Here is a 14182-nt window from a genome sequence, read left to right on the forward strand (position 1 = left end):
GATAACTGTCCCTGGAAAGAATGGCACAGACCACGCCTGTGTAGCCACCATTCCATTCATTGTCTATGGGGGCGTGGAACAATTCGGAGCGCTGTATGATTAGCTGGATTATTTATACCAAACTTCTGTGATGCTGAGAGAAGGACAGGGATCAGACTAAAACAAAAGTTGAATTTAATTAATCGTTTGTGAAATGAGAACAAATCGATACATGAAAAAAAAATTAAAACCTATGTACAAAAAAAACAAAACACCCTAAACACACAGTTTGTAGACTGAAGACTTCTCGATGAAGATGGCCGACACATGAGATGCTCCAGCTTTGTGTGCTGTACGAAACGTGGGAAACAATTGGGAATTTCAGCATATATAACTCTACACAAAGAAGCGTAGGGATACGGGACCTCCTCTTCTGGGCTTGTAAATGCCGTTACTAAGCACATTGTCTCACAATTCCAGGGGGACAAACATTTAGTCCAAAAAAAGCAAGCAGAAAAAAAGAAAAAAAAAAAAAAAGACGACGCACAGGTCTACAAACACCAGCCATTTCCTATCAGGGAACTCAGCTGTCCCAACGGCTCTTCTTGCGCTTAGGGGGATCTGGTACAGCAAATGTTTCACCTTTCCCATCATCCCGGGATCCCTCTTTGCGACTGTCTCCATCTCGTGAGCTCTCTCTTCGGCTCTCTCCTCCATCTCTGGAGCTTTCTCTTCGACTGTCTCCATAGCTGTCCCTCCGGCTGTCTTCTTTGTCTCTTGAGCCCTCTCTTCTTCCATCACTATCCCGAGAACTCTCTCTCCGCCCATCACTATCTCTTCTACCATCACCCCCATTACGACTTTCGCTGTGTCGGCTACCGCTGGAATGCCGATGTCCATCTCGGTGTCCATCTCTGTCACTATGGCGATGTCCATCCCCGTGCCGTTGGCCGTCCCCATGTCTCCCCCTTCCTTCACTGTATTTATCCCGGCTTCCACTGCCCTCTCTGCTGCTGCTACTACTACTACTACTGCTGCTAGACCCCTCTTTACTACTATACTGGCTGGTGGCAGGGTAGCTTGGATTACCCATAGATGGATACGCTGTTGGGATGCTGCTAAGTGTTCCACTGCTGGTAAAGCCAGGCATTACTCTGGAGGAGGGCAAAATCGGTTCTGATGATGCCAACTGAGTCTGTGGTGCAGAACTGGGGACTGAACTTAAGCTGCCTGCACTTGTCCACGCTCCGGAGTTAATATTCGACGTTCCTGTTTTCTGTGAGTTCAAGCTCGCAGCAACAAAATGATTTTTGTATTGTGACTACAAAAAGTGAGGAAAAAATGGTTAATATATACCCAAAAGATACCAAGAGCTTACAGCTTATATACTATTCCCACGCCTCACCTGAAATGCGGCCTTCATGGCAGACAGCCGGTCTCCCATTGCACCTCCTGTAGGTTTGAAGGCCTCATAGTTGCTCATTATGTTGCCGCTTACCGGACGTTCCTGAAGTAAAGCCACAACGATCATTAGTTGGTTTAACATATGTAGGAGAGAGAACTTTACTTAAAGCATTAAAGCTTAATTACTTAAAGACTAGCAGGGAGATCCGACTCATTCATGCCACAGACTCTAATGTAGTAAGTAAGTCTGATTTGATTGACAGCTAGACAGTTAAGCACGATAACGTATACTCCTCCAGGCTATATCTCAGGGTTACAGCGGGTCTGAAGAGTGAGACCGAGGGCAATCAGTAACTTTTGGCATGTCCAAGGACAAGTAAAACGTTCCTTGAAATGATAACTTTTCCTCAACAGGACAGTGATTGAGACTTTTGGCTGCAGCTACAATCCCCGCCATAGTCACTGCTGTGACTTCAGACTTTCCTGAATCTGGAGACTTGAAGACTTATGACTGTAATGGATGGTAAGTGGTATGTATATGTGACTCATACTTACAGAGGTTTCTGCTCCAAGTCCAGGACGTTCTCGGTAGCCAAGTCCACCCCCACCTACATTCAGCTTCTTGCCTTTTCCAGCCTTGAATCGGGATTTGCGAAACCAAGAATTCTACGCCAGAAGCAAAGCGTGAAGGTTATTACCACAAATCTTAGAGGCTAGGAGATGAGGTATACATTTGCAAACATTACCTGCATAGCCAGATCCAGCAACTCCTTGGATACATACTGATTGGCTCCTTCCAAATTCCGCACAAGATCCCCAGCAAAATTGCTGTCTTTCGGTGTTAAAAGTGTATAGGCCACGCCCTTCTCACCAGCCCTGCCCGTACGACCGATGCGGTGAGTGTGAGTGTCGATGTCTCGTGCTACGTCGTAGTTGATAACTGTTTTGATTGATGGAATATCGAGACCCCTGGCTGTCAACGAACAAAAATAAAGTTAAGTAATACAGCGCTCAGTATAGAATGCAATATAACTTCCACTCAATGCATAAATTACCCACATAGATGCTAAAGTGACATCATATTCATCCAATAGAGACCACCACATCTATGTTACTACATGAGTTCTTACCAGCAACATCTGTAGCAACTAGGATGGGGATATTCTTCTTCTTGAAGTCTGTGATGACCTTGTTCCTTTCACTCTGGTCCATGTCTCCGTGCAGGAGACCTAGTGGATGATCCTCCATCCGCAAGTTGTTGGCAAGCTCTTCAGCGTTCGCTTTTTTTGTGACAAACAGGAGGACGCTTCCCGTGGATGTGAACTCCACGAGTCTGCGAGTCACCCAGTTCCACTTGTCTGGACCGGAGGCGAGAATCTCCACCACCTGAGTGATGTCCTCATTGGCCTGGGGATGAAAAAGTAAGCAAGACAGAAGAAATAAAGGACTGTATATACAAAATATTATAGCATCTCTTCTTCAAAGAAATAGATCTCACCTCTCCAATATCTCCCTGAACAACACGGATGGGATCGATCAGAATATCCCTGGCCAGTTTTTCAATTTTCTTCCGGAAAGTGGCACTGAACAGCAAAGCTAGCAAGAGAAGGCAATGGTGGTTGGGAACATGGAGAAGAAAAATTTTCCTCTAAGCCCAGCACTAAAAAGTCAAATAGTAGTAGTTTATGCAAATCGCTACTAGACACAGTCAAGACATTAAATTTACTTACTCTGTCGGTCTGGTCTCACATGGTTGGCAATAGATCGTACTTGGTATTCTGGAAGTAAACCAGACATTTTACTTGAGTTTATTCAGAAGGCTGATCACAATATAACAGAATAGGAATCAAAATAATAACACATTACTCCAACAGTCTGTGACCTTACCGAAACCCATGTCGAACATGCGGTCAGCTTCATCGAATACAAGGTAGGTGACTCTCTGTAGGTTGGTCGCCTTTTTCTTTACATGGTCAATAAGACGTCCCTGTGAAGTAAAAATATAATAGCTGAGGTTTTAAAAACACATAGGGTTATTAGACGACTAATACAGAAAACCAGGTTTTCTACAACACAGGTGTCAAACTTGCGGCCCTCTAGCTGGTGCAGAACTACAATTCCCATCGTGCAAGATGGGAATTGTAGTTTATCAACAGCTGGAAGGCTGCAGTTTTGACACCCCTGCTTTAAAACAAAAAAAGTACAGTTTAAATGTGACTGAATCTTAGTAACACAAAAGGAATCTTAAACAGTGCCAATTTCCTTATGGTTATCGGAGATTCAAAGAGTTATGTCCATTTTATAAAATGATGGCTTAAAGAGACACTGTCACCCCCTTTGTGCATTCTGACATCTCTACACAGGTGTAAAGGGTAAATTTAGCGGTTTTCATACCTTATTTCATATCATATGTCATGGTGCTTGTTCAAGTAAAAAGTGTCCTGTTATCAACTGCAGATTGGATTAAGTGGGCGTGGCCTCGTGGCATTAGCACCACTTAACCCCGCCCCCGGTCTAGACCTTTCGGCCAGCCTGTTCCAGCGGTCGGCGAGGGGGTGGGACCAACTGTGGTGTTGTGGGCGGGGCTAAGTGGCACTAATGCACTAGGCCCCTCCCACTTAACACAATTTGCAGTTGATAAAAGATGGACTTTTTACTTGAACAAGCACCATGACGTATGATATAAAATAAGGTCTGAAAACCGCTAAATTTACCCTTTACACCTGTGTAGAGATGTCAGAATGCAAAAAGGAGGTGACAGTGTCACTTTAATACTAGGATATCATAGTAAGAGTCCAACTCCAGGGATCCCTAGGACTCCTGAGGATGAAGAGGCCCACCTTGAAGTAGTCCACTCTGTTCAGATGAATGATATTGGGGCCACAGGATTATTGTTTTATGGGCTAAACCCTCACATGTTAAAATGATGACAAGTGACATCACTTTATAAAATAGGAATTCCCACTCAGTAACTCACCGGTGTGCAGACAACTATCTCTGCTCCTTCTTGAAGAGCCTTTGCCTGTTCCCACATGCTGCCTCCTCCATACACTGCCACAGATCGCAGATTGTAGGCTTTTCCAAACCGCTTACACTCACTGTGAATCTAACAATGAACAAGCACACAAACCATATGGGTTAAAACAACATCAGGACCAAGTAGATTGTGACCAATTAGTAATAAGCGTGAGTGAGAGGTACCTGCTGACACAACTCGCGTGTGGGACATACTATGACAGCGATGGGCCCATCTCCTGGCTGCAGCTCCTTTTGGTCCATAATGTGTACTAGTATAGGCCAGATAAACGCTGCGGTCTTACCACTTCCAGTTTTGGCAATGCCAATCATGTCTCGTCCACTGAGCGCCACTGGAACACCCTGCAGGGAAGGAAAGTGTTAGATAGGAAGAGGGACTTAGATTAGGGGATGCCTACCACAGCAAGGCCCTTACCTGACACTGGATAGGAGTGGGTTGGGTGTATTCAGACTTCCTAATCTGATGCATGAGCTGCTCATCAAATCCAAAGTGAGCAAAGCTGCTGGCAGTACGTGGTGGCGCTGCCCCAGAGACCTACGGTCAGAAGAAAGATTTACACTAGTGACACATTACAGCACATGGGTACATTTTATAGCCATTGTCTCACCCGCAGGTTCAGTTTATGTCTCAGCTCCACAATCTGCTGAGGAGTCTGTGCGGATATTTCCTCATGTTCTATATAGAAGTTCTTCTCAAAGGGAGCGTACTCTATCTGTGAAAAGAATCAGCCAACATATCAGATGAATGTGTCTGTGGATGAGTTAACCAGCTCTACAGTAACCTCACACTCACCTCTGTATGGTCTATGGGAGGGAGAGGATCAATAACGCGTTTGGTGGTTGAGGCAATAGGGTTACCATCACTGTCATACTCCAGATTATCTTCCTCCTCCTCTGGTTGGAGCCCTGCTGTTGGGTTCTCTGCCATGTATCGGAAATAGGCTTCCTGTTGAAAATATAGAGACTATTACATAAAATATGCTAAGTGGAATTTTATGTGAATCAAATAAAAGGGTATTAGACTTCATGCATATGGTATGACTACTGTCATCTGACTACTGTGCAGATGTCTATGGGCCCAGCATTGCTTCTAGGGGAAAACACAATGCCATATATACGAAGGAACAAGAAATGCATCTGTAAGCATGCTGGGCGCCCACAGCACATTCAGAATTGTTCCCTCAGCAGGCAATGCCTTACACCGACCCCGATGCCAGGAGTGCTGTGCATTAGGATCGGAACTCCATGACTGTGGTAGCGGCAGAGAAGCCAGAAGGATAAAAAATAGATTTATGTGTTTCCCAGATGCCTTAGCTCATTGTGCAAAGAAACAAGCCTTTATTCAGCTCCACAAGAGGAGAAACAGCAAAGTTATAGGGTCAAAATAAGACACATAACAAAAACTAAATGAAACTGGACATGGCTCACAGATGGATCCACAATGACCCACACCCATCCTGAGAAAGGCCATGTTCAGCCTACTTGCAGAAGCCATAGGTGGTTGAGAATCATGTCCCTTGATGTTTGCAGATACAATAGCTAGTCAGTAAAGCTTAGGACAGAGCAACTATGTCTCGATCATGGGACAAACTACTTTATATATCTGATGTATCGATTGGCAATGGATTATTGAGGGAGATGTGAGCAAGTATTAAAACCACAAGTCTCCAGTGTTACCTGGCTTTCAGGCAAGTTAGATTTAGTTTTCTTAATGTGTTAAAATCAAGGGAAATTGAAGTACAATGACTTTCACCTAACGTTGTCCATATACCCTGTAAAATGTAACGTTACAGCGACTGCCCAGATGCCATGGTAAAAAAGAAAGCAGTATTTGAACTAGGTATAGAGAAATCTCTTGGGTTCACAAAAAAAAAAAAAAAAAAAGTCTTCCCCAGGGTTATAAGCTGGTATCTTCTCCCTACGAACAGTCGAATTACCTAACTACAGTTGTTTATTTAAGGGCCAGGCAATCTGTATTGCCTGGATACATATGCCAGTAACACAAAAGCAAGACTAAAAACTTACCTGATCATCTTCTTCCTCAATGTCATCCCTGATACCCCTGCAAGAAAGAAGAGGAAAAACAAACTTCCCTGCACTCAGTTCGGATACCAGCCATATAACAGCCTTAGCAATAGTGAGAGGTGTACGGACATGAACATGTGGGGGTGGGTGGTGCCTGCATGTATACAAGTAAGCCTTTATATGGAATGGTAGCATGACATAACCCGCAATAATATTCAATCAGAAAGCTAATGAAGGATATTGGATTGGTATATCACATCTAGTACATGACTAAGAGATAGAGGTCATACACCTCCCTTACTGGCTTGTGTTGCTTTAAGATCACTTAGGGTGGCTTCACACCTACCAGATCCGAAGAGGTTTTCACGCTGCGAGTTTGCAGCAAAATCCGCTGCAGATCCTGGTATAATGAAGGCCTATAGTGTCACATACCCACAGTGGAAAATTCATTCCACTGCAGATATGTGACGCGGCCCCTTTAAACCCCTGCATCCAGCTGCCCGCAGCCCTGCCCCAGAGCATACAATACCTGCTCGGCGCCGCAGCTGTGTGAAGCTCCCGGCTGACCTCACCCCTCATCAGCCAATCAGTGCACGGCAGCACTGATTGGCTGATGAGGAGCGAGGGAACCGGGAGCCTCACACAGCCGTGGCGCCGAGCAGGTAATGTATGCTCCTGGCCGCGGGCAGCCCTGGATCATACATCACCTGCTCCAGGCTCCTGCTTGCTTCAGAGCCTCCCGGCATCTCCCGTTGGTCAGCCAATCAGTGCGCCGAAGCAGGCAGGAGCCGTGAGCAGGTGATGTATGCTCCAGGCCGGAGCAGCGGGGGGTTAAAGGGGCCGGGTTACATATCTGCAGCGGAGTGAAAGTTCCGCTACGGATATGTAACCCCATAGGCCTTCACAGAACCAGGATGCGCAGCCTGAACCTGAAGTCCGCTGCAGATCTGGTACGTGTGAAGGCACACAAAGCCTGTACCTTGATGAAGGCTAAACAGTGTGTTACATGTGTGACAAGTCTAGACTAGTCAATGTCACAGATGATTGCCCGGGTAGGAGACAGTCCTGACATGATGACCAGGTGTAAATAGGACGTATGTGTAACAATGGCTAGGCATACCTTGCGTTCTTCTTTTCCTTGTCTTTTTCCTCAAGTTTTCTCATATCTCGGGCAGCCTGATCCTGAGCACAAAAAAAAAAAAAATTTACAGCAGCTCTCCTCATGGTTTATCCTTAAAGGGGTAGTCCAGGCCAGGGGGTATTTTGGTGGATCGCCAGGGAAGGGGTGGAAATTGAAGCCAGAGGTCACTTACCTCCCCCGTTCCAGCGCCAGTGCCCAGATTGCACCGACCGGTACTACCATGCCACGTCATCAGCCGCGATTGGCTAAGCATTACTGTGCTCAGCCAATCGCGGCTGAGCACAGCTATGACGCAGCGGAGGGGGGACGGCGGCAGCGATTCGGCCATCCATCCGAAGATGACGTTTGGCACAAGATAGCAGATGGGCTGGACACGGATCAGGTAATGTATAATGCACCACACACTTCCGGGTACACGGGCAGGGGTGGTGGGACACAGGGAAGGGGGCGATTCACAGACATAACATACATTACAAAGTTGTATAACTTTGTAATGTGTTATTCTGTGAAACGGGGGAGGTACGTGACCTCTGGCTTCAATTTCCACCCCCTCCCTGGCGATCCTCCAAAATACCCCCCAGCCCAGACTACCCCTTTAAAGGAGTTTTCCAGGATTAGAAAAAGTGCAAATACTTTCTTGAAAAACAGACCCAGGCCTGTGCTCAGGTTGTGTGTGGATTACAATTCAGCTATATTCAATTCAAAGGAACCAAGCTGCAAAAACCAGGACTAGCTTGGTACTGTTTCTGCAAGAAAGGGTCCATATTTTTCTAAACCTGGATAACCCCTTTAAAATCTTATACTGGTGGGGGCAGATTTTCCGCACTCAGCTTTTTGAAGGGGCTGCAGCCTCTTAAATATTGGGTTCTATGCTTGTTCGTACTCTACAATGCCATACTTTTGGTAGTTGCTATGCTTGGTACCGCAGTCAAATGTATAGGATCCAGCTGCAATACCAAGCACAGTCAGTATAAAAAGGACAGCAGGCAGTGTAAACAGTGAAGAGGCTGCACCCACACCCAAGCACTGTGCAGATGATCAGCAGGGGTGGCCAGAGAGGATGTGAGTGTTAAAACCTAAATAATGTCTTTACCCCCGGCAATCTAATACTGATGGCCCACCATGAGAAAAGGTTGTAAAAGCTTGGATCAACCCTTTAATGGACTATCTGAAGCAGGAATGGCGAACCTTCCGCCCTCCAGCTGTTGCAAAACTACAACTCCTATCATGCCTAGAAAGCCAAATAGTTTGGCTTTGGCCGTCCAGGCATGATGGAAATTGTAGTTTTGTAACAACTGGAGAGCTTTCAGGCTCCCCATCCCTGATCTACAGTATAATCAAATAAATCATTTGTAGTATGCCGCAAGTAAAAAAAGTTATACAGAAATTACATTAGAAAATAACACAATATTTTACTATACAAAGAATAACCTTTAGTGGTTGACAGCACAGTCTCACCTCAACTTCTGCCATAAAGGCCTCTAGAGGGTCTTCTTCACTGTCAGAGTCTGTTGTCTTGGTGTGGAGCTGCTGTCTGGTTGGAGAATTCTCTGCTGGGATGTAGGGTAAGTCCATGTTACTGGAGTCTTCTTCTTCATCATCAAAGTATCTGTAAACAGGGAAGGATTAAATTGTTGCTGCAAAAGATGGACAACACATTATTGTCCTCCAGATGTGTATTAAAAGATGACTAGTGTGTACAGGTCAAGTTACAGCCCCTATAGCTAACTGAGAAAAGTCAAAAAACAAAAGGTGCAACAGCAACCCACAGGTGCAAGGCCTTACTGTATATACTCCTCCCAGCGTACATACGGTAAGCCCTTGCACCTGTGGGTTGCTGTTGCACCTTGTTTTTTGTCTGTACTTAAGCCACAAGCAGCGTGCAACCTGCAGTGTGAACAGAGTCATAGATGTGCTGCCAAAATTTCCCTTTTTAACTGAGAAAAGTGGCACTACACAGTATTATCTATTCCCATAACTATTTAGGTTAACGGGTTTTTCCAATTTTTTTCCCTATGCACGGGGAGTCCAATCTCCGATACCTGGCCATGATCCTGTGAATAGGGGACAATAATAAATCAGAAAACCCCTTTTTTTGTCCCCCACTACTACAAGGCTACAGGAATTTAATTCAATGACCTCTGTGACTAAGGGTCTGTTCACACAGCTAATAACCATATGCTTTATGCCATGGAAACTGTGTTGTTTCCGCAGCAAAAACCACACAGTCTCAGCGTCAGACAATTATCTCCCATCGTGTTTAATGAGAGGCAGGGGACTGCACAGAACAGAAAAATGTCACTTCTTTTCCACTCAGGCACATGCTGTAGCTCCTATGAAAGTCAATGGAAAATTCAGTGCTTGCCCCCCACCCTGTGACAGTAGTCAGACCCCCCTTTCCTTTCTGCCTTGTACTTACGCATTCTCCTCATCAAAGTTTGCCCTCTTAGATCCAATCTTATAGAATGATGGCAGCTGGTTGCTGTTGGCAGCGCCATAGGCAGAAGTTGGAGGGCGGAAAGCACTATGAGACACCTGTGGGAGCTTTGGTTCTTCCTTTTTTCCTGCTGAGATGGCAAAGCCCCCAAAGCCAAAGCCACGCTTCCCGCTAGGGCCCCCTTTGTTCCAGTTCATGATTGCACTAAAAAAAAAAAAAAAAAAAAAAAAAAAAAAAAAAAAGACAACATAAATGGCAGAGATGCTACAAGAGGAAGAGTGCATTTCTGGGGACATACTTTGCTTTTAAAGGGGTTATCCAGCGCTACAAAAACATGGCCACTTTTCCCCCGAACTGTTTTCTCCAGTCCCGGGGCGGTTTGCAATTAAGCTCCATTTAGTTCAATGGAATCGAGTTTCAAAAACTGGAGACAACAGTAGGGGGAAAGTGGCCATGTTTTTGTAGCACTGGATAACCCCTTTAATTCTTCATCACCAAGATGTCCACTTGCTATCAGTGAATGGCAACACTGTGGTTCCCATCCAGGAACTAAAAACTTCCGTAAGTGATGGAAGTGCATAGATAATTCCCTAACATACTTCTAGGGCTGGGCGGTATACCGTCAAAATACCGATACCGTCACTGGCGTCGGTTAACCGACCTCCTAAACGAACTGTGGGTGCCAGCAGACGAATCCCAGACCTTGGACCAAGTCAGCTAGTAAAAAAATACTCTGCAGCGCTCCGATGGTAATACAAACGTGAATTTATTCCATATCACAATGTGCAGCAAACTTCACAAGTAATATATGACGTTTTGGCGTCTCCTATACCATTTTCAAGTGGCACTTGTAGGAGATGCCAAAACGTCATATATTACTTGTGAAGTTTGCTGCACATTGTGATATGGAATAAATTCACGTTTGTATTACCATCGGAAAATGGGGTTTTCAAAAGGGTTGTGGCTTTTAAAAGGGGGCGTGTCATAATGATCGTTCAACTTATCGTTACCGCGACAACATGTATGATTTAGGCCATTATCGCCCAGCCCTACATACTTCTATTATTGGTCCCTCGCCTTCTTCAGGTACTAGAGTAGGAAAGCAAAATAGCCTAGAAACGTGACACATACAGAACGATGTCAAAGACCTTTCAGATAGTGCTAGCTAGTGACAGCTCCTTAGAGTGTGTTCACACGTACAGGATCTGCAGCAGATTTGATGGCGCAGATTTGAAGTTGCAGATTCAAGGCAAATCTGCAGCAGATCCTGTAAGTGTGAACACACCCTTAAAGGGATTATCCCGTGATCAACTAGTGTTGAGAGGACTTCCTGAACTGTTCAGGTGTGACAATGTTCTCCGAACATGAACCCTTGGGCGATTGTCCCCTAAGAAAATGTAACGGTGCAGTGTGCATGCTCCATTTACTGCCTATGGGACTGCCCGACGTTGTGCAGCACTTGGCAAGGTTTAGTCCCATATAGGATGACCTGAGCAGTGTCAGGGGACAAGTGACCTCTGTTGTCAGGATTAGTCCAGGTCCCACGCCGATCAGCTGATTATCCCCTATCATATACACAGAGGATTACATCCTAGCTTCCTCTGTCCAGGCATTATGGGAATTTTAGTATACAGCTCCATATGTATACATGGGAGCCCCCACACACCACATGACATTGGGGTCTATCAGAAGTCATGTGTACGTAGCCTTACAGATGCAACCAGTAGGGGGCGACCTCCATATGAGGCAGTGCAGCTATTGCATCAAGAAAAATAACAAAGGGGGCGCTGTGTATAATCTCCCCTCCCCCCACTGCTCTGTGGCCATTGTCAGGGTCACCTGCTGGAGGTGGTCTGCCCCTTTAAGAGATGACCCACCTGCCGCTGCCTGACGGAGCGCTTCTAATGTGATCATAGCAGATGCAGTGATTGTTATGTAAGGTATGTATGTAAGTGTAGGCTCTATAGGTTCACCGTGCATGTGATACAGCCCCCTCCCGCCGGCTATGTGCCCAGTGCCCTCCGCGGACCCCCGGCACATACACGCACAGGTCCCGGGCCCGCACTCCCGTCACCTCTTCCTCCTCCGTTCTCCGCGCTCCAGACCAGAGCTCAGCGCCGCCTGCACACGTCACCTAGAGGTGGCCGGCGCCTTGTGATGACGTCACCGAGGCAGCTCTAGACAGCAGGCACGCTGCGCCCCGCCCCCTTCCCGTCCACAGCACAGACGCCATGTTGTTGTAGACTTTAGTGATAAGCGAATAGTGAGTTATTCGCATATTCGCTATTCGTACGTATATCCCGGGAATATTCGATAGAATATTCGATCCCATTAAAGTCTATGGGAACAAGTATATGATTAGTGAAAAACATCTATTTGACTATTTGGAGGGTGAAACCGGAAGCTGGGTAATTTGAACGCTTATCGAATATTTATCGAATATTCACAGGATATTCGTTTGAATATTCGAATATCTCACATTCGAACAGTATTCGCTCATCACTAGTAGACTTTTATCAGTAATAAAGGGGTTATCCAGTGATACAAAAACATGGCCACTTTTGCACCACCCTTGTCTGCAGTTCAGGTGTGGTTTGCAAATAAAGGGGTACTCCGGCCTGGAGGCTTTATTTTTTATGTGGCTGGGGAGGAGGTGGCTGAGGGCAACGACGTCCACTCACCTCCCTGGTTCCAGCGGCAGGTCCCATATCGCGGCGCTCCGGTCCCCGCTTCCTGGTTTCTGACGCAGGCTTGAGAAGTGACGTTTCAAGTCCGCTCAGCCAGTCAGTGACAGAGGTGGGATCTCGCCTCTGTTACTGACAGGCTGAGCGTACTTGAAACGTCACATCTGAAGCCCCTGTCTGACACCATTAAGCGGACGGGCAACGGGGACCAGAGCGCTGCGATACGGGACCTGCCGCTGGACTTCGTTGCCCTCAGCCACCTCCTCCCCGGCCATATAAAAAAAAAAAAGACCCCAAGCCGTAGCAGCCCTATAAGCTCCATTTACTTCAATGGAACTGAGTTTCAAAACCCCACTCAATCTGGAGACGAGTAGTGCAACCAGGTAGTGGGTACAGTACATGAGTACAGTGATCAGAGAGAAGGGATAATTCAGGGTGTCAGACAATTCCTCCTCTAAGCCCCGCCCCTTTTGGGGTGTCACTTGTCAAAATTGTGGTAGATGTAAACAGTGGCCTAAAGGGGTACTACACTAAGGCTAAGGTTAGACTTTGACTTTTGGCACAATATTGGTCATGTGACCAACGATCGTCTTGTCTGCTGCAAGTCAATGATGCTGCGTTGTAACCAAGACAGTCAATTGCAACACTGTTCTATATTGCAGCAGCACGACACGACTACAAGGTCACAGGGCAACCCTAAGACAAGCCGCACCTGGGAAGCAATGGCCGTCCCCTACAGTGGAGAGCACCAAGGACCCATAGCCTCTTTCCATGCAGTCTTTATCATGAAAAAATTGGAACAATGTGACACCCCAGAGCCTTCTCTAGTGACATCTGGTGTAAGAAAAAGCCTTGGGGGAGTACACTGCAACATTGGTGGCACAATATGCCATCTAATGACTGACAATGTAATGACTAGCTTTGGTAATGTTTACCACAATGAAAGGCGATGTTCATATACGGTATTTTGGTGTGTGAGGGTATGTGCACACTGAGGACTTGCGACGGATTCTGCTGGTCATCTCCACGCACTCCCTCTTCACTCTCCGCCTGTTATTTACACAGAAAGATTATCTGACAGATTATCTGACAAAGATTTGAAGCCAAAGCCAGGAATGGATTTGAAAAGAGGAGAAATCTCAGACTTTACTTTATGACCTGATCTCTGTTTATAGTCTGTTCCTGGCTTTGGCTTCAAATCTTTGGCAGATAATCTGTCAGATAATCTTTCTGTTTAAATGGGCCATTAGATTCCATTCTATGGTCAGGCAGATTCCACCCTCCGCCCAAAGGATGAACCTGTCCATTTTTTTGGCAGAGGGCAGAATCTGCCTGACCATAGAATGGAGTCTATGGCATAGGCAAAAAGTGAAGTGGGAGCGCACAGGGATAAGCAGCAGAATCCTCTCCGTGTTTTCCTCAGTGTGCACATACCCTTACTGTGACTGAGTGTCCATCTTGGACATCTTTATGTTT

General features: G+C 46.0%; 1 protein-coding gene across 3 annotated transcripts; it reads right to left on the reverse strand.

Moving 5' to 3' along the window:
* Positions 1–151: 151 nt before the first annotated feature.
* DDX42 (DEAD-box helicase 42) lies at positions 152–12168 on the reverse strand. Of its 3 annotated transcripts, none has more exons than XM_069954077.1 (18): positions 12097–12168; positions 10005–10226; positions 9044–9194; positions 7565–7626; positions 6445–6481; positions 5213–5365; positions 5028–5132; positions 4835–4954; positions 4585–4761; positions 4361–4489; positions 3271–3370; positions 3114–3161; positions 2882–2979; positions 2514–2790; positions 2130–2356; positions 1939–2049; positions 1385–1486; positions 152–1300 (listed from the first exon to the last, which is right to left on the reverse strand). In XM_069954077.1, exons 2-18 carry the CDS (start codon positions 10217–10219, stop codon positions 563–565), a joined length of 2850 nt encoding a protein of 949 aa, XP_069810178.1. In that variant the 5' UTR covers positions 10220–10226; positions 12097–12168; the 3' UTR covers positions 152–562. The 3 variants fall into 3 exon arrangements, with proteins under 3 accessions (XP_069810178.1, XP_069810177.1, XP_069810179.1); XM_069954076.1 differs by having other exon boundaries at positions 12065–12163; XM_069954078.1 differs by lacking the exons at positions 6445–6481; positions 9044–9194; positions 10005–10226; positions 12097–12168 and having other exon boundaries at positions 7565–7628.
* Between the last annotated feature and the right edge of the window lie 2014 nt (positions 12169–14182).

Source organism: Dendropsophus ebraccatus, chromosome 14, assembly GCF_027789765.1.
Source record: "Dendropsophus ebraccatus isolate aDenEbr1 chromosome 14, aDenEbr1.pat, whole genome shotgun sequence".
NCBI classification, from domain to species: Eukaryota; Metazoa; Chordata; class Amphibia; order Anura; family Hylidae; genus Dendropsophus; species Dendropsophus ebraccatus.

What these genes read in the sequence shown, in the direction of transcription:
- DDX42 (XM_069954077.1), bottom strand. Translation starts at nt 10,219, where the DNA reads ATGAACTGGAACAAAGGGGGCCCTAGCGGGAAGCGTGGCTTTGGCTTT. An exon ending in CACGCGAGTTGTGTCAGCAG is followed by an intron (nt 4,490 to 4,584) that starts GTACCTCTCACT and finishes GTTCATTGTTAG; the next exon opens with ATTCACAGTGAGTGTAAGCG. An exon ending in AGATAGTTGTCTGCACACCG is followed by an intron (nt 3,371 to 4,360) that starts GTGAGTTACTGA and finishes TTTACTTCACAG; the next exon opens with GGACGTCTTATTGACCATGT.